General features: G+C 46.5%; 1 protein-coding gene across 3 annotated transcripts in view; it reads left to right on the forward strand.

Annotated features, from left to right (window-relative positions):
* Positions 1-21,691, forward strand: part of MEIKIN (meiotic kinetochore factor) — an 836,714-nt gene extending 815,023 nt beyond the window's left edge. For all 3 annotated transcript variants that reach the window (XM_078650675.1, XM_078650674.1, XM_078650676.1), the window contains 2 exons: positions 218-326; positions 21,051-21,691. In XM_078650675.1, coding sequence (XP_078506801.1) covers positions 218-326; positions 21,051-21,070 — 129 coding nt within the window. In that variant the 3' untranslated portion in view covers positions 21,071-21,691. The remainder of the gene's footprint in view (positions 1-217; positions 327-21,050) is intronic.
* The last annotated feature ends 1,048 nt before the right edge of the window (positions 21,692-22,739 follow it).

A 22,739-nucleotide genomic window follows, 5' to 3' on the forward strand; every position in this document is an offset into this window, starting at 1 on the left:
GAGAATTGGCTATATATAATCCATAACCTCTCGCAATGTTCTTATGCACACGTGTGACACATCTAGCACATCACATTAAACTTCTAACTTCAATAGACATAAGTTGAGTGTTGGCTATTATATTGTTTGACACCCACCCTAAATGTTGTGACAGTGGATACAAATAATGTATTTATTATTCCTTATTTCCTGACACTTTGTTTTTATTTGTTACTAGCCCAAGAGCTACCCACTTTGTTGCATTATAAAGTTATCGCAAGAAGAAATGCACCTTACACCAAAAGTTGCACCGGCGTTCAGACCCATACCAAAGGGGATTCCTATAGGTAATAGAAGTTTAACTTGTTAATGGGTGTGATCATCCTTTGTCATTTGTTAACTGGTTAGTCATTTCAATTGATTTTTTAGAAAAAGTGACGTCTGTATGGTTTTTTTTACTAATATCCCTTTCATGGTGTTTAATTTTTTCATGCGTTGCCCTCGTCTAGATTACCAACTCTGAGGCAGCATTAGAGATGTATTGGTTCAAAAACTCTTTTTTTTTTTTTGGAGTTTCAAAAAACCTTTATTGCTTTCTTGCACATTACAGCATTGAAGAATACCTCAACAATCGGTTACATCTGTTAGGTTACCACATAGCGAAATCTTAACCCAATTAGGTTTCAAGAAATACAAACAACACCCCTCCCTCCCGCCCAACGCCCAAAATATATACCTTTCCTGTCCTGTTGTTAGCAGTATAACCATGTATTATAGGGTATAGCAGCACATGTTTCCAGGAATCAGAATCTATAATGTCCTTTGTTTGGAAAGTCCACACTTACATCTTTCAAGTAAATAGGGTTACCATCACAAACTTGTGGATAGCTAGCTCTAGGCACTTCCAGCCCATTTCCTACTCCCATTCCTCCCGTCCAGACATCAGGTATCCAGAGCAGCGACCACTTCCAGAGGTACCTGAGGGTGTTACACTATCTCTACCTCCGTCTCTGCAGCGGCCCCCTCCGTTTCCCGGACCCCATCATGTCAGACCCCTGTGCTAGCAGTTATGCATTCAGTGGCCCCCAAATAACTTCTGGTCGGGATTTCAGGGGTAGCAGTTCAGCATAACAATTCAAATGTTTTTGCCAAGTGGATAAATCATGTATCCAATCCTTAAACTTAGGAGCGCTACCTCTCCCCCACCTACAGGCTATGCGGCGCTTTGCAAGAAACAAGACCATTGCGAGATATTTTTTGTGCACTGTACTTATATCTTGGGTAAGGCCCGGGAGAGCCACCAGTGGGGTCAGCTGTATCCGTACTCCAGTCATATTCGACATGCCTTCAAAAACTCGTGCCCAGTATTTCTCCACCTGTGGGCATTGCCAAGCTAAATGGAGGAAATCTGCTTCTTCCCTCCCGCACCTTTCACATCTGTCATCCTCCCTCAGCTTGAACTTATATAGTTTAACATGGGTACGGTATAATCTATGTAAAAATTTAAAATGGATAAGTCGTAGTCTACTGTTAGCTGTTACTGCCTCCGTCTGCGTGCAACTGAATTCCCATTGCTAATCCGTAAGTGGGGTCTCTAGATCCGTATCCCACTCCTTCCGAGCACGTGGGACCTGGGTAAGTGGTGCGGCCTGTAGGTGTTTGTACAACAGGGACGTGACCTGCTTAGGAGCGTCGGGTTGCAATAATGAGTGTAGAGGTGGTAGTGTAATCGGCTCTGCGGGAAATGCCGGGGTCGCAGCTTTAACGCTTTGTCTAAGTCTGCAGCAGAGGGTGGCGCAATAACGACATCCTAGGGGAGTATATCATGGAGGCCTCTAATCTTTTAGAAATTCTTCGCCACGCAGTAATAGTACAGTCTACCGTGAACGGGTCGCGCTCTCGCTCCTTTACAGCAGTAAACAAGTACTTTGTGGCTTTGTCGGAGCCATGTACCCGTCCTTCACTGCCAGGTGTGGCATAAACGTAGGTGGGTGAAACCAATAGGCAGCGAAGTGTGACTGGGCACAGTGGTAGTAGTATTAAAAATTAGGGACTTCGTACCCTCCTTGATGATACGGCAGTATCAATGGTGCAAGGTTGAGCTGTGCCTGTTTCCTTCCCCATATTAGGTGTGTCCGTTGCATATTGAGCTTTCTAAAAAAAGTCTCCCAGGGTGATACGGTATGTTAATAAATAGATATAAGAATTTTGGTAAGATTACCATCTTAAGAGTAATCCTCCCTGCAATCAAGAGCGGTAGGCGTACCCATTTGGATATACTGTCTGTTACCTTATCAATTGCGGACCCATAGTTTGTACGCATTAGCGCGTCTTTATCTCTAGTTATGATTATACCCAGATATTTTAATTTGTCACTCTTCCGTACCAGGGGGTAGTCCAGTTGGTGCGGTATGGTCTTGTCGGTAAGGGGAAATATAGCCGACTTAGCCCAATTCATTTGTATTCCTGAAATGGCTCCAAATTGTGTTATTTCCCGCAGCACCGGGTTTAGGTTTTCTTGTTTTTTTTTATATTAAGTCATATCATCGGCATATAATGATATAATCAGCTGCCGAGACGGGTAAGCCAGTGCTCTCTCTTTGTGGTGCTGCCTAATTTTTGTGGCTAGGGGTTCAATCGCCAAAGCAAATAAGATTGGGGATAGCGGGCAGCGTTGCCTTGTGACCCTGGAAATATCAAAGGTGGTGGATCTGGCTCTGTTCAGTAATACTGTGGCTACTGGCTGCTTATACAGCAGTTGCACCCGGTTTAAAAAAACAAGGGGCATCCCCATATACCCCAGAGTTCCTATCAGGTAGTCCCACTCTACCGAATCAAACGCCTTAGTGGCGTCAAGAAATACTGCTACCGCCGAACCTTTGAGGTCCATGTCCTGCATTACCACTAAGAGTGTTCGGAGATTGTGTGATGTAGCACGATTTGGGATAAACCCCGCTTGATCCGGCAGCACCAGCCGTTCCATCAGGAGACTGAGACGAGTAGCCAACTCTTTAGCAAGGGTATTAGTGTCACAATTCAGTAATTATAGGGGACGGTAAGAGTCACAGTAAAGTGGGGATTTGTCCGGTTTTATTAAAGAGACTATCTGGGCTTCACGCACAGTTTTCGGTAGGCTGGCCCCCCGAAGCTCGCCCCTCCCCACCCCTGCCGCATAGAAGACCTCTTTCAGGATGGAGGCCAATTGTGTCACATAAGTTTGATAAAATTCTATTGGTAATCCGTCCCATCCCGGCGCTCGTCCTGATTTCATGTGCATAATTGTGTCAGTAATTTCATCCACTTCTAAATCTAAGCTCAAAAATCTACGCTGAGTATCTCCCAGCCAGGCTAGGGCCGTGTCCTCAAAGCACTGCGGCAGGTCTAGCGTGGGCCCCCTTTGGGAGGTGTACAATGAACTATAATAGTCCACAAATGTTTTCAATTGCTCCTGGAGGTTCCTGTGTATCGTGCCCTGCGAGTACTTGATCTCTGCTATGTAATTAGAAAACTTGTGAACGATCCCCTTCACCATACACTCTTGCCCTGTGATGCTTTCCTCGAAATTTGCATTCTCTATTCACAGCGTCTTCATATTCTGTCATTGCATCCCGCAGTTTGGCTCTAGTTACACTTTCGTCTTTGCCTAAAGTATGGTCCCTCTCAAGAGCTTTAATGTCCCCTTCTAAGCTGTGCTGCTCTCTACGTATGTCTCCAAGTATGCACCCACCCTTAGAAAAGCACCACCACCTGCCCGTGACTTTAAATGCCTCCCATACAGTTGTGAGACTAGACATGACGTTATATTACGCGCAGAGAATTCCTGTATTTCCTGTTCAATTTCAGTTCTGAAAACTGAGTAGTGGAGGTGTAGAGGATTAAGGCGCCAGTTAACATAGGGGGCCTGCAGAGCCCCCAACACAGGGGAGTGATCGGAATATGTGCGGGCTAGATGAGTCACTTTTTCCAGCCAGTGTGCCATTCCCACGGATACAATCAAGTAGTCCAACCTAGACCATGTTGAGTGTACCGCTGAGTAATGCGTGCCTTCCCGCTGCATAGGGTGTTTATTTCTCCCCGTGTCTAGCAAGTAATTAGTGTAAATCAGTTCCTTTAGTGATTTTTGCGCATTTGTGTAGTGTGCAGGGGAGACCTTGGATCTGTCCATTTGTGGGCACCACTGTATTAAAGTCCCCACCCAAGATTATATAAGTGGTGCCTATCGCTTGGATCTTAACAGTAATAAGACATGTGTATCATCAGTGTTAGGGCCATAATAGGAGGCAATTGTTACATCATGAGCGTCTAGTCGCCCCCAAATCAGGCAAAACCTCCCATTGGTGTCCGTTTCCGATCCGCCATCACGAAGTTCACTCTGCGTCTGATGAGATTGGCTACCCCCCCTAGAGTGTCCAGAATACAATGCGAAGCAGCGTTGTGAAGCCCATTTTGCAGCAAACTGTGGTTTCTGAGTGTAAGTGTGTTTCTTGCAGGAGAGCTATCTTAATGTGATGCCTATCTAAGTACCCCAATACCTGCCTTTTCTTCCTAGGGTTGTTCAATCCACAGACATTCCAGGATACTATGTTGAGTGTATCGGTCATGTGCGGCGCCTGCCATTTCCCCATCTCACATGAATTAGATTTAAACATGTTACTTCCATTTGAATGCTGAGTGAAATACCACCCAACCAAACCAGGACATCCTCCTCCACCCACTCCAACATCCCCAACTTGTCGGGCATATGTACCATCCCAAACAGTTAGAAACTTAGTTCAAACAGTTGCCAATTCTCAGTACAGAAAAATTGGGGGATCGCCCTCGTGGGGAAGTCACTAGGGGCTCACAACTTGCCCACTCCCACCCCCCCCCCTCTATTGCACCCACACACCCCTCCACTATTGGCAAGCGGGCAGCTACTGCGGAATGGAGGCGAGTGCCCGGGTGGAACAAATTACAATGCAATGTCATGGTTAATACTTCAACAGTTGGGAACCATTCGCAAAGGTTATCTCGGTACATGCAGTCTTGTTCGCACTAGTAGAAGCTACCAACTTCAATCTGGGTTCGACAGCGGCGATTGAGATTTGGAGCGTTGACGTGTCTCCGCTTCCTTGGATGATGCTCGGCAGTACTGCTTGATATAGTCCTCTGGCTGCTGTGGATTCTGGGGAAAATACTGCTTTCCATGGTGTGTTATGCGTAGTTTCGCCGGGTACATCATGGCATATGGGATGTCCTGAGCCTGCAGTTTTTTCTTTACCGCTGCGAATTTGCGTCTTGCCTCTTGCACTGTCTATGTGAAATCCGGGAAGAACGCCAAGGTGCCTGTAATCGCAGAAGGGGTTTTCTCCAAAACAAAATCCAAATTCCACATACATACCTTGGGCGACCTCTATCTAAATTGTAAATTTAAAGATTTGGCGCAGCTCTTTAAAGGGCCATCGGCATCCTCTATGGATATATTTTTATACGTATGACTGAGGCCGGGATTGAAGTAACATACGCCGTCCTACCAGCGGGAACTCCCTACAGTGTCCCAATTACATCACATGTTGCGCGCTCCTGAAGCCTCGCACCTGGTGTCGACCCTATATTACAGCTTGCACACAGGGACTGAATACAGGCTGTGTCCTGCCCAAGCTAAATGGAGCACGGAGTTGGGATGTGAACTCACGGACCAACTATGGGAATACTGTTGTAAACAGACCAAACTTGTCTACTCAAATTTCAGGCTCCGTATAACACACTACAAATTCTTACGACGACTGTACTATACCCCTGCCCGGTTACTCCGTTATGGGTTACGTGATAATGCACGGTGCGATAGATGCAGAATAGATGGGGCAGACTTTCTATACCTGGCATGGTCCTGTGAGGCGGTGTGTGAGTACTGGCGGCAGGAGTTTGAGGCGCTGATGACCTTGCTGGAAATACAGGCGTCCCCTATGGTTGCTTTGCTAGGGTACGTTGAAGCGATTCCAACTGCCCACCGCAGATTTGTTGCCTTTAGTGTCACATTGGCTAGGTGTAGAGTGGCGTGCAGATGGAGCAGGGGGCGGACGCCAAAATGTAAGGTGTGGGTGGGAGACTTGATCTTGTGGCAAGAGAAGCTGCACAGATATGTTGTGTTGCTTCCGGTCACCTCTAGACCCAGAGACATATGGGCACCTCTCAGTATGTACCTTATGGACCATCCGATTACATAACTCATGGACAGGTGTTGGGACCCACCCGCAATCTTGTATTGTATAAGATTTGACTAACTTGTGTAACGTTGCTTTTCTAGGTACCTTGTCACTCGGGCATACGATATTTGGAGACCTGATATCATTGCTTGTGTTATGTAACGTGATGCATTGGAAAATGTAAAAGTCTACATAAGTGCTGGAACTAATCATTGAACATGTTTTATAAAAAAAAAAAAAAAGAACGCCAAGGTGGTGTTTTCATAGGGGACCTGTTTCTTCTCCCGGGCCAGGCGCAAGATCGTGTCTCTGTCCTGGTAGTTCAAGAAGCGCACTATCACTGGGCGTGGCGACGCTCCTGGAGGCAGGCCAGCGGCCAGAGATCTGTGCGCTTTTTCCACTGTCTGGTGCGCCAAGAAGGAGTCTCTCCCAAACTATTCGACGACAAGCTTTTCTATAAAGTCTTCCATGCGGCCCGTATTGGTCGGTACAGCCAGGCCAAGATTGCGGACGTTATTCCTTCTGGAACGAGCTTCCAAGTCCTCATTCTTATCCGCTATTGGCTTAAGAATCTTGTCCATGTGTAAAACTCACTTTTTATTCACCACGTCCCCATCCTCTAGTTCCGAATTCCTTGATTCCGTCTCTTTGATACGGTGTTCATGCTGGTCTAGTTTGTTGACCACAGAGTCCAACCGAGCCGTCACAGTATCCATTTTCGCATCTATGGACGATACGCTTTGTTTCATGCCTAGTAATAGTGCTTTCCAGTCTTCTTCCTGGTGTTCCGCTGTTTCTGAGTCTGTCTGCCCCGCTGAGCCTTTTTTTTGGCGTTTTGCGTGACTCAAATGGTATTTTCGTCTGCTTTGTGTTGTCCGCCTCATGCTTTTTGGGCGGTGCGTGCTAGGTACTTCCAGGTGTGATCTATAGCCAGTTTCCCCTCTCCTCTCTATGCCCTGTGATTATTTGCACTGGTGTCCGCTGTGTCCTACCTTCGATTCCCGAAACTGACAGGCCAGGGTGCTCCAGATACCGTCTCAGTAATAATACACTCAACTCCCAACCCCAGGAGTCAAATACTCGTGAATGGTGATAGCATCCCCCTGAGATCTTGCTGTGGCAGGACCAGGTACCTCGTGCGCCTTAAGCTGTACCGCACTGCTGCAGTTGTTTCCGCCCCCCCACCCCGCTCGTGGCAGCAGCTGTAAGTTACTAGGCGCCGTTATTGTGGGATGCTATATCCTACGAGACCACACGATATGCTGCTGTGAATCGGTGTCGGCACCACCATTATCTCTCCATAACCATCGGGGCTCCCTCTGTGCCTATCGGCATTCAGCTGTCCGTTCTGGCAGAGGCCGCATCTCACTTCTCACTTTGTGTCTCGAAATGACCGCCTCCAGTACCAGCCACGTGTTCTCTCCTCAACTGCACCCAACCTGGCAGAGCACGCCAGAGTCAACCCCGGCAGCCAAAGTTGCCCCTCTCTGCTTTAACACACAGATCCGAAAGTTATGGCTGTGTCCCCGGCGGGTCCCCTGTGCGTCCCCGGCCGTGACTGCTTACTAAAATGGCAGCCGCTCCTCCCGGTCCCGTTGGGCGCAGTGCTGTGCTTTTTTGCTACAGCAACAAGGCACCCAACGTTGCATGATAGCCCAATATGCCTCAATACCATCTTCTCACCAATTAGTAGCGCTGATTCACAGTCCGCTCACACTCCTGCGGTGCTCTTGTGCCGGAGCTCGCGCTATTCCACCCAGCAGCCCTTGAGTGATCCTACCCGGTGCTTCTTAGTGTTAACCGCCCAACGTTATCTTTAGCACCGGAGCAGCGTTTCCGTCACTCCCGTTTCCCTCTGACCTCAGGCACATGGGGCAGTGCGTTGTTATGAGTGCCACAGCCGCTGCAGTTCAGCCCTGGCGCTGCCCCACTGTCACAAGGGCCGGGCTGCGAAGTTCTGCTGAGCCCCGGACTTTCCTGGCGTCTTTCCCTGGCTTCAAGCACCAGACGCCTGGCTCAGTGCTCGGCTAGGGGTATCTCCGGTCACCGCTGCCCGAATGTCTGTTCCTCACATTGTAGTCTTGCACCTTGGGTATCAGTAATATCTCCTCTGCTCATTTATGTGTATTCAAGCCCTTATAATCATTGCAGGATGGGGAATATGAGTATTAATCCACCCAGCTCGGCAGGGACCTTACTGGTGTGCGGCCACCTAGCGCCTACTTGGTTAAAAAACTCTGACCCCATTTACTTACATCCTACATGAATCATTGGTTGAGTCTTCGAACAGTGCCGTCCAAGCTTCACATCGTCACGATTAACCCCTAAATGATTTGTTGTAATAAAATGCCATTTACCGCTTCTAGATGTTGCCACTAAGGTTGTTAAAAATGCATGTTCCGCCATAAAAATAAATTCCCTAAAAAGGTTCAAATAGGGGGCACCCCAAATGGGAGAGAGAACACTTTAAAGGTCAGTACAGAAGATAGTGAACTGTGATTACGTGGTCAGCATCTATTGTAAGCCTGGAAACATGCATTGAAAATGGCAGAGAATATAGCCAGTTTAGACATTGGTCATGATCCACATGAAGCAGAAATGCCTGGTATATAGAGAAAATAAAACATAATTTGGAAGGCTCCTCAGTAAAGATTACCTGGAGAGTGCTATAGTAGAGGCATGAAGGCTTAGACCCCCTGGTTGGTTTGATTCTGCAGGAAAACAGTTAAAAAAGCTTTTGTGGAGAAATCTTCTCCACAAAATTATTTTCTCAAATTTTGACAAGTTAATGGTCCCCCCTTAGTGTTGAATCCATTCTTGTAAATGTCTTTCATGTTGAAAAGATCAATGTTTCTCTTTCCTGGGGAGAATACCACAGCCTACCATTATTTTCCCTTCCTCTCTAACCTGTCTTTGCCTTGTTTTGATGTGGAACCTAGTGCCTCTGTCCCTGTATACACCCTAGGACTGCTACCCCTACCAAAGAGATTAAGGGCATATTCCTCTGGTGTCTTCCTTTTTAGGGCCTGTTGTGCCCTAGAAAGGACTCTGCACACAAACATCTGCCTTCCTTCCCTCGCCCTATTCACTTCTGATGGCCTTCATTGGATGTCCAGTCTGCCTTTCCTGGGTTACCTCAATAATGTACCATATTGATGGATTATTAGTCACAAATATGGCAAACAACACTCTTTAGTTAAATAATGAAAAAATTTGTTTGTGCCACCTAAACCCATTAGGCATCGGCTGGACGATCAACTGATAATTCTGGATTCATTAGATCGAAGAAGACAAAAGCAGCACAGAAACAGACCATCACCAAATGTCAGTCAGTCAGTCAAATATCTTTATTCGATTATTTAAAATCATAAAAGAGCGAGCAAAACACGGGAACATTTCATCATGACACATAATGATATAGATCAAAATTTTGTTTCTAAAAACACGTTATACAGAGTAAAATATACAAATAATGTTTAAAAAAGAGTAAAATCAATAAATATAGGAGGTACACATTAATCAGGGGCAAGGTGCCTAATGCTAAAACGATGCTTATTAATACGTGCACCAGCAACCAAAAAACTAGCAACATGAAATGCCACTTTTGAGTTCGATAAAAGTTGCAGGAACAGCATAGCTGGTTTTACCTGTGTAAAACCCATATTGCACAGTATAGGCAGCAAATATTTTTTCCTACTCTCTTTATAATGACCGCAGAACAGGATAAAATGAGTCGTGTCTTGAATAGAAAAATGATCGCAATCACATGAATCAGCATTTTCAGGTCTAGTCCACTTTTTAAAATTACCCAAAATAAAAGGAATCAGATCAAGGCGAAATCTTGTTAGAAGGAAACGATGGTATGGTTTATGTACCAAAAAGAGATACGGTTCCATACCTGGAACAGATGTTAACATACAATGTTTCCTAACCGTAGATTTGTTTAACTCTGTGGCTTCCCTCTCCGAGACATAACAGTCAGTCAAAAGGTTTTTGACTATCTTTGTCTTCCTGGTTTATACGGTGTGGGGAAGAAAAAAGTTCAGGTCGGCCCACTAGAGTTAACTGCGTCTTAACATATTTTAACCATGGGATGTTGTATGCTTTGTCCAGGGCTAAGCAATCTTTAAGGATGTGATGATTTAGAGTAAGCTCCTGGTTGAGCCACACTTTCAACCATCCAATAACTGGGGCTGACTTTAAAATGTCGGTAATATAGCCCAAACCGAGCTCTGTATGTATTATATATGTAGAAGTCGATTGGGGGACAGTAAGCAGAGTTCTCAGAAATTTATTTTCTACTTTCTGAATTTTGTCGTATTCATGATTAGTGTACCCCCAAATAACAGAGCCGTATTGAGCAACCGACAAACATTTGGGTTTGTAGACCTTTATAATGCTTTCCATGGGGCGGGCTCCGAGTTTTTTAGCAAAACCAAGCAGCCCAGCAGCCGCTCTTGCTACTGCGTTGCTTTTAGCCAAAAGCTGGGGGCCCCACTTGCCCTTTTCATCAAAGATCACGCCTAGGTAAGGGAAGGATGGGACTCTCCTAACCTCTTTCCCAGCACAAAAAAAAGTTTTGATCTTTCTTTTCCTGCCTGCGGCTCCTGCTATCATTACATGGGATTTTTCTACATTCGTTTTCATGTCCAGCAAGGACATGAAATCCCCAAAGGATAAGAGGAGTTTATTCAATGCCACTCCAGAGCGTGCTAAGAGGACAGCATCATCCGCGTAAAGGAGGACAGGTATCTTTATCTCTCCTGCACGCGGGATGTCAGTGTGGGACTCTGCCAGAGCTGCCTCAAGGCCGTTTATATAAAGTGTGAAGAGGAGGGGGGCAAGGATGCATCCTTGCCTAACCCCCCTCTGTGAGTCAAAGTGACAGGTGCATCTTCCTTCCCTAGTCACTCTGACCGAGGTCTTGAGGTCTCTGTGTAGCTCTGCCAGATACCCTACCAGGGGTGCATCGATGCCCATGGACAAGAGGACCCCCCACAGCTTAGCCCTGTTAACCAGGTCAAAAGCTGAGGAGAGGTCCATAAAGGCCATGTACAGAGAGCCCCCCTTGGCAATTACATATTTACTTATGATCAGTTCTAAATTTAAGCACGGATCTAAAGTTCCTCTTTTGGCTCTAAAGCCATATTGTGCATTTGATAAAATACCCTTCCCTTCTAGAAGCTGAGTCAGTCTTCCTAAAAGGACTCTTCCCAAGATCTTAACACTAGAATCAATTAGGGAAATTGGCCTATAACAGGCCGGATCTGTTCTTTGTCCCTTTTTAAAGATCGGTATTATGGTAGACTTTGACCAGCTAATAGGAAAAACAGAATCTCTTGTAGCATTAAAAATGTTAGTAAGGATTTTGGCACTTAATTCAGGAGCACTCTTAAAAAAGTCTGCGGGAACCCCATCGGGGCCCGGCGCCTTTTTGGCGTGTGTGTCACTGATCGCCTTTTTTACCTCTTCTATGCTAAAAGGGGGAATAAGAGCTGCTGCTTGTGTAGATTGTGTTCCGCAGCCTGAGAGATTATCAGGACGGCTATAAATATTACTGAAGTGTGTGACCCACTGTTCGTCGGGTATAATGCAATCTGCTCTCTGCTTATCTAGACCCACAAAAAAAGGATGGTTTATTATCGCCCAAAATCTTGAACTATCTCTCTGTATGTCGGGCGACAACAAATCGTTCCAGGCTTCCTTTTTAATCTCTAATTTCCTAATTCTGATAGCATCATTATATTTTTTTCTTAGCGACGCTATCTGTGCTTTATCTCTTGGTCTATTTTTTAAAGCCTTCAGGAGGATTGAGTGAGCCTTGGAACAGTTTGAGTCAAACCATCTTGGGCCCCTACATATATGAGGCTTTTTCCTTACAGTCAGGTCTAAATTGACCTGGCAGCAAATAGCATTAAATGCTTCTATCAGGGTAATAACAGGATTATTATTATCCAGGCAGATTGCAACCTCACCCTCCACTTTTGACAGGGTCTCCTGTATAAAGGTAATTGGGGTGACTTGGTCCCATTTCAGCCTGCGATTCTGATCTGCCAGGACTAAATTAGTCGCACATAAAACTTCAGACTCTCTTTCCCAGAACTCCCTGAGATACAATCTCTAAAATTACTGGGTTATGGTCACTGAAGACTGAAGTTTCCACCTTATAGGTTGAAACTTCAGACAAGATGCTAGACGATAAAAAAATATAGTCTATAATTGTGCCAATGTTACCCACGTATGTTGGTAACCTCGAGCATGTATTACTACTAAAAGATTCATAGAGATTAAAAGTTGCTAAGAGTGATTCCAAAGCCTCTCCACGTGATGAATGTTCAAAGTGCGGAATAGAGAGGAAGGGGGGAAAATCCTCATATTCTACACGGCAATCCATGTTACATGGGTGAATATTATAGTCTCCCATGAGAATCACGTCAAAACCGTGAGCACTGTTCTCGCTGTGGGTAGACAAGAAATCCTCTAGAGTTACCAAATGCTCGTTCAGGAGTTGACTGACGGGGGAATTATAAAAATTAACTAATAAGATAGGCTGTGAGTTTTGTATTGTTAATTCAACCGCTAATATGTTCGTCGAGTTAGATTTAATCTGTCTTGGCTTTCCTTGGATATCTAAAGAGATCTATATAGCCAAGCCTCCCTTTGCCCTTCCAGAATTACTAGGTACTGCAGGTACGGAGAAATGGGAAAAGCCGTCTAGAACAAGTCTGTCCGACGTCTCCCAGGTTTCTTGAAATACAAGAATGTCGTTGGATCTGACCATCTCCAGCCAATTCTTATTGTTGAATTTAGATCTGATACCAGCGACATTCCAGCTCAAAATTCTGCAGACCCTATTACCTGTGGATTTTGGATCTAAAGGTACAAAAACAGGCAAAGGACCCTCATTGTTAGTGTCTTCTGTAGAGGAGAGTCAGTCGTTTTGATCCATGAAAGACAATGGGGCATAGCGATTGAATAACTGAAGAGGTTCTACGAAAGAATTTTGGTGTGGTAGAAGGGGATAATGGGCCACTGCGTTATGCCTTATATCCTGCCCCCGTCTAGGGTCAGAATCCCAGAATCTGTCCCACCCTGTCGCAGGAGTCCTTGGATAAGTGACGTTCTGTTGCTCCCCATAAAAAAACTTCAGGGTTAGCGGAACAACAGTGCCTTGTCTGCGTTGGGGAGGAAATAAGTTAGCCAGTATGTTAGGAAGGATTTCTTGATTCGAGAGGCTCACTGCCACACAGTCCCCTTTAAACTTTTTCGGCCGGTTTCCCAGCCAGGGCACCCTGGTTGCAGACTTAATAACATTTGCCAATTGATGTTTCCCCCCTGGGGCTAACCGCATGTTATTGGTTAGCCAATGCAGAGCCTTACTTGTAAGGGAGGTAGGGCTTTCCACTGTTCCCCCTTCCAAGGGAGGTACATTTGCTAGCACAAGAACCACTGGTGTGGCCTCGACTAGAAATTGTAGGGGGTCCGTAATGTGGGTAGTTACTGGGGGTAAACTGACAGAGGGGATATCAACTGTTGGGATGTTAACTAGAAGGGAGCCCTCAGTGGCGATGGTCAATGGTGTTAATGGTTGAGGCAATACATTTTCAACAGGCAACTGAGTCCCTTCGCTATCACGAATAACTTCACTATTCACATTTCCCCCTATATTATTAGGCAAATTTGTGACTATCTTAGTGATGTTTTCTACCCCACCCGCAACCATAGTGTTGAGACCACCCAACCTCTTGATCTCTGCATGCAATTTGTCAAGTTTAGATATTAAAGGTTTGACAATGGCATTAATTTTTAGTTCAAGAAAGTCAGCAATCCTTTCAAAAAAAGCATCCTCGAAAATATGGTTTTGATTATCCTCCGATACATTAACTTGCTTTGTCTTTGGGGTAGTAGCCCTTTTCCTTCTTGTCCCCTGGCGTGGACCACTCAGCTTAGGAGGATTCTTAGTACATAAACGTCTCGGCCTTGTTACACGCCCTTTCGGTGTCACCTCGTCAGGTAAAACTCGTACATGACTCTCTTGATCAGAGTCAATGTCACCTTCGGCCTGTATGTTGGAAGTCTCAGCGGCCGGGGCTGCATTAGCAGGTGCACTGCTTAAATCTAGAGGAATGGAGCCACTGATTGCATGCTCCTGATTGGTTTCCTGCAGAATAGTGTCATCAATCAAGATCGATGCAGTCGGGGACAAACAGCAAAGGTCTGGGGATTGGCTTAGCCCAAGAGAGTCTCTCCTTTGCGTATTTATTTTCCTCACTGTCTGGACGAGGTAATTGTCAAGGGTGTTCTGTGGGGCTTCCTTCAGTTTCGATTTCGTAGACATAATTACAATATACTCACAGCCTTACTTTCCACAATAAAATAATGAGTTCAAAAATATATTCCACTATGTATCTTACTTGCATGTAAGTCCGGCAGCGTTTCTGGCCCTGCCCCTGCCTCTTCCTGCCGATGAGGGCCGTAGAGGGCCCGCCCTTTGCCCGGGCTTCGCTCCGGGCGTCCCGCTCGCGTCCCGCGAAGCTGGTCCTGTGGCGCTTTTGTGCGCCTCCCTGGCGCCCTCGCGGTGTCACTAGGCGCGCCGCCGCGTAGGCTGCCGGGATTCGTGGTCCCGGAGCGGCGGCGCGTTCACTCAGCAAAGAAGATGACTCTCGGCGGTGGCGGCGTGGATTCGTGCTGCCTGGCGTGCTGCGTCGTGTCTCAGGTAAGTTTTTTAATGATCCCCCCGCTCCGCCGGTCCTGTGGCGCTTTTGTGCGCCTCCCTGGCGCCCTCGCGGTGTCACTAGGCGCGCCGCCGCGTAGGCTGCCGGGATTCGTGGTCCCGGAGCGGCGGCGCGTTCACTCAGCAAAGAAGATGACTCTCGGCGGTGGCGGCGTGGATTCGTGCTGCCTGGCGAGCCTGGCGTGCTGCGTCGTGTCTCAGGTAAGTTTTTTAATGATCCCAAATGGATAGTACTCTGTATTAAGATCTGGAACGCATTGGCCAGGAAGTAACCCCCAAAGGGCTTGCAGACTCATTCGCCAAGGCTGCGACTACTGCATTAGTGTATGGAATTCGTGTTCTGGATATTTTTTGGGCTTCTATGTGGGCATCTTTGCACACCTTTACAAAACACTACTACCTCTACAGTCAGGTCCTTTGTAATGGCTATTTTGCCCCCTGAGTCCTCCAGAACTTTTTGGTCCGAGTCCCTTTGCTGACCCACCTCTGAGGAGGTATTGCTATGGTATATATTCTAAGGTAAGGAATCTGGGACTCAAAGTCCCTATCAGATGAACAAGTTAATTAGCTTTGGTAGCACTTCATCTGGGAGGGACTCTTATCAAGCTGCAGATTCCTTACCAAACCTCCCATCCTTTGTTTTGCGACCTGGCCTAAAAAGGTCCTTGTATGTCCTTCGAATCTGCCCACTTGTCATTGACCTTTTGCTATGGCTCCGTGCTTCTGGCGTGGAAACAGTCACAAACACAAAGTCGGCAAGCTGGGGTGATGCCTATCTAGGCACCGCTGACAACACCTATAATACCAATGCGGATCTGTTCGACACCACCTACTGGTGCGCAGGGATACTAGTCAAGATTTTCTGGATCCAGTTTGACATCTGGGAAATATTCTAAGTTGAGGAATCTGCGGCTACATAGTCTCTACCAGATAAGGTGTTACCAAAGGTAATTAACTTATTCTTTATTGCTCATTTTATGTACCCACCTTCTAAACCTCCATAACCCGCTGAATTGTAGCAAGCATTGCCTCTGCCATCTCTCTACACTCTGTAACAAATACTCTCTTCCTTTCGAGGGATAGAAGTCCTGCCTTGAACTCTGTTGCAGTGATACTGTTCTTGATGCCCTTTAATTTGGTCCTTTTCATTGTATTTGATGAGGCAGGGGGCGAATCTGTTTGTCATACTCCCTTTTGTCTTCATTACTCCCAGGACTTCTCATTGTCTTTATCATCTCGAAGGTGGCACTCTCCTTCTGGTCTCAGTTCCCCAGCCTATGTGGTAGTTTGAGTCTGTAATCATGCTAAATATGCGCAGTCATTAGGATCGCAATTTCCCAAGTATCCATCAGGAAATTAGTCTTGTGTTAATCTCTTTGGCCCTCTAAGAACTGCAAGATGGTGTCATCTCAAACAGTTATCCAGTACAGTCAATAATTACCAAAAGTTAATAGTCCCCTTTGTAGCAGTTCATTTGTTTCTTTAGCGATGGCACTAAATTTCTGGTGATAGGGCAATTGATTTGATGCGGCAGAGGTTCCTGAGGACATGGAATAAAAGTTATTCAAAGGGAAAATGAAATCCATAACCACGAATTATTAAAAGGGAAAATTAAAATTATTATTAAAATTAAATTTAAAATTATTCAAAGGGAAAAGGAAATCCATAACCACGAAGATACTGTCAAGGTTTCTCTTGATAGGCTGCAGGAAGTTGCCATGAGGGGGTGAACAAACTTGTGCAAAACCTGAGGTATCTAACTGAAGCCCCCCTGTAATGATGAAACCGCAATGAGTATGTTTCCCCCAGTTACATTGCATTTTCTTTGTAACTATTATGAAATAAATTTTGAATAATTGAGTTATAATCCCATTTACCAAATATATTGATTCTATGTTATTGGAATGGAGTATTTTGCAAATATTTTAGTATATTTTGATATGTTTACTTTCTGCAGAACAAGTCCTAGTAATTTGTTTTGATTACATTTGAGACAGGAGTGTTGATAAAACGGCTTCCATAGTCGGGAGGCACTATCCATAACACCTTGGCTGCTTGAGATATTCCCCTGCTGTACTGAAGGTCAATAGAAATGGGTGTGGTTATGACGAGCTCAGCTCGTCATCAGCACACGAGCACTGTGCCTCATGACGAGCTCAGCTCGTCATGAGCATGGAAGGAGTTAAGAGTTTAATATCTGATAGAGAATACTTGCTGCAGAATGCTTAATGTAGAATTATCCCCAGGCGTGAGACTGGATCCAGAAATTTTTTGCCCAGCATCCCTGCGTGCCGGGGGATGGCATCACACGGCTCTGCCCAGGCGTCGCCCGCGTATGTGACGTCAGCGAGGTCACATAAGTCCCACCCTGCCTATGTCAGTTTTTTCCTCTTCCGCGGGCAACGCGGATCCGGTTCATGCTCCAGGCCTGTTTAGGCCTTTCCCTTCTTTCCCTCGTGTGTTGTGGGAACAGTGTGCGGATGCCTTCGGGCTTCAAGACTTGTACGTCTTGTGGGCGCTTGATGTCGGCGACAGATCCTCACCTCATTTGCATGTGGTGCTTGGGGGAGGACCACGGCTCCACTGATTGCGAGGCGTGCCAGCGTTTGAAGTCACGGCGGGAACGCCGGATGAAACTTCTTTTGTCTCGAATGCCTAGATCGGCTTTGTCGCATCGCTCAGCCTCTGCGGAAAGTTCTCGGAGCGGCCGTTATCGTCGTCGGCCTCATCCCTCTCCCGTGCTGCAAGAGCGTCGATCGCCTGTGGGTATGTGTCGCAGCTTGTCCCCGAGGGCTGGTTTCCGGCCGGTTGGGGGTGTGGGCTCTCCGCGGGTGATGCGGTCTGCGTGTCGTCCCCCTATCCACCGTTCCCCAGTGAGGGGGCGTCGAGAGCCCTGATGGAGACATATGCGGTGGCTTTGCAGGCCTCGCTGGCTTCTCCTCCTCCACCTCCTGGGACGTTGGCGGATCCCTTGCGCCATGCGGGACCCTCCGTGGGGTCGCCGGCGGCTTTGCCGCCGGCTAGCTCGGCTCCAGGCTCAGAGGAGGTGGTGCAGTTGGGGTGGGGCCCTTCAGGGTTCCCTCCTTCTGACCACGTCGCCTCAAACTCCTGCGGGAATCCCTGTGGTGTCGCGGGAGGTCGCCGGGGCTCGGGTCACATCCCCGAGTCACCCTCTGCCCTTTCGACAGGTGGCGATGCTGTCTGAGGCTGAGGTGACGCTGCTATGGCGCCGGCAGCTGCTGGCCCTGGCGGCGCCACAGGGGTCGGCTGACCCCTCTCAACCTGTTTTGGGTCGGGCTGGAAGGAGACCCTTCGCTCCTCTCCGGGGCCTTCTCATCCATCCACGCAGGCGGCTGCCTCGTCGGAGGTTGTCTGGGCCGGCGGTGCCACAGGGGTCGGTGGGCCCCTCGTCACCTCGTGGGTCGAGGCTGACGGGGGACTCCTTGTGGGTCCCCGGGTCCCTCTCGTCCCTCCGTGCAGGCGGGACGAGAGGGATGCCCTTCGCCACCATGCTTGGCTTAGGGACAGTGTGTTCCCGGAAAATGTGCGGGAGTGGCTGGAGGATGGCACCCTTTTGTTCCACGCCCCAGCAGACTCAGCCATCCAGAGGTTCTTTGTGGGGCTTCGGCCTCCTCCTCCTCCTCCTCCTTCTTCTCACCGTCCGTGACTGGTGAGTGTGGCTAGCTCTTGGTGATCTTCTTCCTTTTGGGGGAGTCGCCCTCGTTGTTAAAGTTCTGTGTGTTTTATGGCCACTGGAGTCCTCCTTGTGTAGGCTGTGGTTCTGTTGGCTGCTGGACGGCCCTTCTTTGCTGTGTGTTTTTGCTTGGATTACCTGCTCCTGGTTGGCCCTGAGATTAGGTCTCCTGTGATTTTTCTCCTGGGCTGATTGATGAGCCCTCTGCTGGGGTTTTCTCCCGGCAACTTTTTCTGTTGTCCTCTGCTACGGAAGTTCTTCCAAAGAGGGTTCCCATGTCATAGGACTTAACTTACCCTATGTGGGGTAGTGGTAGCTGTTAGATAGGGGTTGTGGTCGCCTTTGGGCTTCTGCTCTTCATGGCGTTAATGTATGTTGCAGGTGCACTTGAGTCGTCTGCACGGACCCCTCGCTGAGGTGTGTCCGGGCTCTTCTTCACTTTCATGTTCTCTATCTTGGAGACTGAGATGCTTTTGCGTCCCTCCTTCTTTCTGGTGTAGCCTGGCTGGTCTTCCGGGGGGGAGCCCAGGCTGTTCTCCCTTCTTCCGACTGCTTTCTTGCTCTCTGCTCCGTTCTGTCTGGTCTGTTGTCTTCCGACTCTGGTGGACTCGCCGCCTTTTCCCTCGTTTCCTTGGGCCTTCTAGGTTGTTCTTTCCTCTTCCTTGCCCTGGCATTGGTTAGAGGTTTTTTGCCTTGTAGGGGAGTGGGGTTCTACGGCCTCCCTGGCTTTGCCCTTGGTTCCTCTGTTGAGGGTGAACGAGCCCCTCTTTCCTCTTCTTCCCGTGCCCCCCCTTGGGGTCGGTGGTGTTCTGCTTGTGGGGGTTCCCTCTTGCCTGGGGGGACGAGGCTTTTCGCCTGTCTGTTAGACTAGTCCCCTGTGGGACCCTTTGTTATGTCCAGGCAGGTGAGATCTTTTCGCAGACCCTCCTTCCCCGGGGGTATGGCTAGGGTATCTATTCTACGTTAAGGAATCTGCGTCTAGTAGTCTCTATCAGATGTACGAGTTACTTACCTTCGGTAATGATGTATCTGGTAGAGACGATTCTAGAGGCAGATTCCTTCATGGCCCACCCTTCCTCCCCGTTCTGCGAGGACCTTTCGCTTGGACTTTTGCACTCGCGTCCCGGGGATGGCTATGTCTCCTGTGGGTGCATTCCTTGTTCTTTTGATAGGATGTTTTGTCTTGTTCTTGTTCCTTCCTCCTCGGTTGGCGCCTTGGAAGATGGATCTAGGGGTACTCCTGTGCCACTTTGTTCTGGTTGTTCCAGATTGAGGCTTGCCTTTCCTCTCCCCATCCCTCCTTCTTTGTTACGAAGGGTCCTGGGCCCTCTGCGACCCTCTTGAGTTGGGGTCACCTAGTTGTGCCTTGCCTTTTGGGGGGTTGGTGCACTCTGTGCCGGGATTGCCGTGGAGGTTGTTGTTCCCTGTTTGTCTTGGAACTGGTGCCCCATCGTTATTCTTGGTTGGGGTCATGGCCCTGCTTCATGTTGTTGTGACATTTTGCGTATGTTCCTTGTCTCCAAGGGAGGGGGCTGTCTACATGCTGGCAGAGTGGCTTCTCAGGAATGTGCTCTGCTCTGCGCTTTCTTTCTTGACACTGCTCCTTGTGGTGTTTTGTCTCCAATCCTTTTTCAATTTCTTCTGCTCTTTGGCACACTGTTCCCATACTCCCACAGTTTTGTCTAATGGCTCCGCATTGTGGCGCGGAAAAGTTCTCCGAAGAAAACTGGCGTAGGTGCGCTGGGGTGTGGACTTATGTGACCTCGCTGATGTCATGTACGCAGGCGACGCCTGGGCGGAGCCATGTGATGTCGTCGGCCCCGGCGCACAGGGATGCCTGGCGAAAAGTTTCCGGATCCAGTGTCACTCCTGGGGATAATTCTACATTAAGGAATCTGGGGCTAGAATCGTCTCTACCAGATACATCATTACCGAAGGTAAGTAACTTGTACTTTGTGCTAAAATAATCTTGGTGTGTTTTGAGGCGCAGCTTGCTTTGCACAGAATTTTCCAAAATTAGTATGGGAAAAATATTTGTTCCTTTCAAACATTATTTGATTTTTTGTGGGAAAGATCTGTTTTTCTGTATTTACTCATGTCAGTTTGCAGTTAAAAACACATTTGCCTGCCCCTGCAAGGAAACTGCCAAGTCATCAATAATTCAATAGGTTCATAGTTCATTATGGTATACTAAGATCTAAATAGTATCAGAATTATGGGAATAGAATGAGTGCGAGTAGAATTTTCACTTGCCCTAAGCCTTGAAGCAAGCCTTCTCTACCCTCTTACCTCTTCCTGATCTACCTAAAGACGTAGCAGCTGTTTTGCACCTCTGAGAAAGGGATTAAAAAAGCATTTGAAAAAGTGTAAACTGGGGTCAGGAGGGGGGAATGTATCATGTCACGTCAAATATCTTTGATATGTGATACATTTTTATAGTGTCTCTTGTCTTTTTCAGATTTTCTGACTCTACTCTGAGTTGGTTCTGCAAATAACTTCATGGCAGATCACTTGTTTCCAGTGGTAAAACGAATTGTGAGGAGTGAAATCAATATTGAACATATAGCGACATGAAATCTTATTCTTGTCAAAAGACAGTTTTTAGTGGCATTTTGTTACGTACTGAATGCTGAAGAACATATCACGACACTATGCTTTTAAACAGCAAACAAATGATTTTGTAAACTGGTATTTCTTGGTTTGTTAATATCAGAGAACCTTGTTAAAAAAAATGAATTGCACTATTTAAGCTTAATACATGTCTTAGTCTTCAGGTGTGTGCTTATACCACTTCATGCATCAGCACTGACCGATTATAGTGTGGTTCATAACCTAGCACTAAAGCTTCGAAGACTTTACATTGAAACATGTATTTCATTTTCTTTCCTTACGTACTTTTTTTTGGCATCCTTGCAGAATTTTTGTAATATTTTCTATATTTAGAAAAAGATTTACTCGGAAAATGAAAAGTTAAGTATTTGTAAAGTTTCTTTTCTGTATTGAATTATTTTGGAAAAAGTTAAAATAAGCAGTGTAACATGTACATTACGAAAAATAAGAAGTATATTGGTTTAAAATAGTTGAAACACTGATTCTTGAATAAATGTAAAATGTATAAAAAAGATTCTGATTGAAAATGGCAAGGGTGCTGTGAGTTGTCAGCTGCAAAGCTGCATTGCCAGTCGTCTTTTTCACTTTCTTCTGGATACCACATTTTTAATATAATGTTATACATTAACAAAAGCTTGAGGAAAGGGTGTCCATGTTTTCTTAAGCTTCTATCATGCCACACTTCTAAGATCACTATTTAGTAGCAAATTGATCTAAATTATTTAAAATATGCCCTGCCACCAGTATAGGCTTATGAAAATGTATCTGTAGTACAGACAGCTTTTTTTGTCAGAGGACCGTGGGATGCACCATGCCTTGTCTTTTTTTTACCATCCAACGTTAGTGATGAGGGTATTACCTATAGCACCTTTATGCCCTTTACAAAGATGTTTTTGATTACGTCATAAGCCTATTGGGGGCCTTATAAATATATGGTTGGTTTTTCCTAATAGTTTAGAGGATTCAAGGTCTCCTCATGAAGTCCTCCAATGCTGTGTAAGTGGATATCAGGTCCTCAGCACTGCCTATGTACTGCTGAGAATATAATCTCCACATCCAAGCAATAGGGGCTGGAAACCTTGTGCTTCAAGAAGGAGCTTCTGTGCCAGGTCTTCAGCAGAAGTGCTTCCACTACAGCTTCTATGACCTTCTTCAATACATTGATGACATTAATGTAATTATTGTGATGCTGGCTCCAGTCTGAGTGAGGATTCCAGCGTGAGCAGTGAACATTGGGGGTTCATTAACCCAATCTCCTGTGGAATAATGTGCTAAATTACATTTCGGCTTTCAGCATTTAAAGTTGTGTTATATTGACTTGTCATCTAATTTAGGTGGAGGTGCATCCTCTTAGTCCTATTGAAGACTCCATTTCTAATTAACCTTCAGGTCGAAACGTCAGAGTTTGTGTTTGGCTCAAAATGGACTTTGCAGATTGAATATTATGATCTACTAGATATTTGCCGTGGCTAATGTGCCAGTCATTAACTAACACTTTTTTAGTGAGTTCCTATTTCTAATGTCATTACTTTGACAA

The sequence above is a fragment of the Lissotriton helveticus genome, chromosome 7, assembly GCF_964261635.1.
Source record: "Lissotriton helveticus chromosome 7, aLisHel1.1, whole genome shotgun sequence".
NCBI lineage: Eukaryota > Metazoa > Chordata > Amphibia > Caudata > Salamandridae > Lissotriton > Lissotriton helveticus.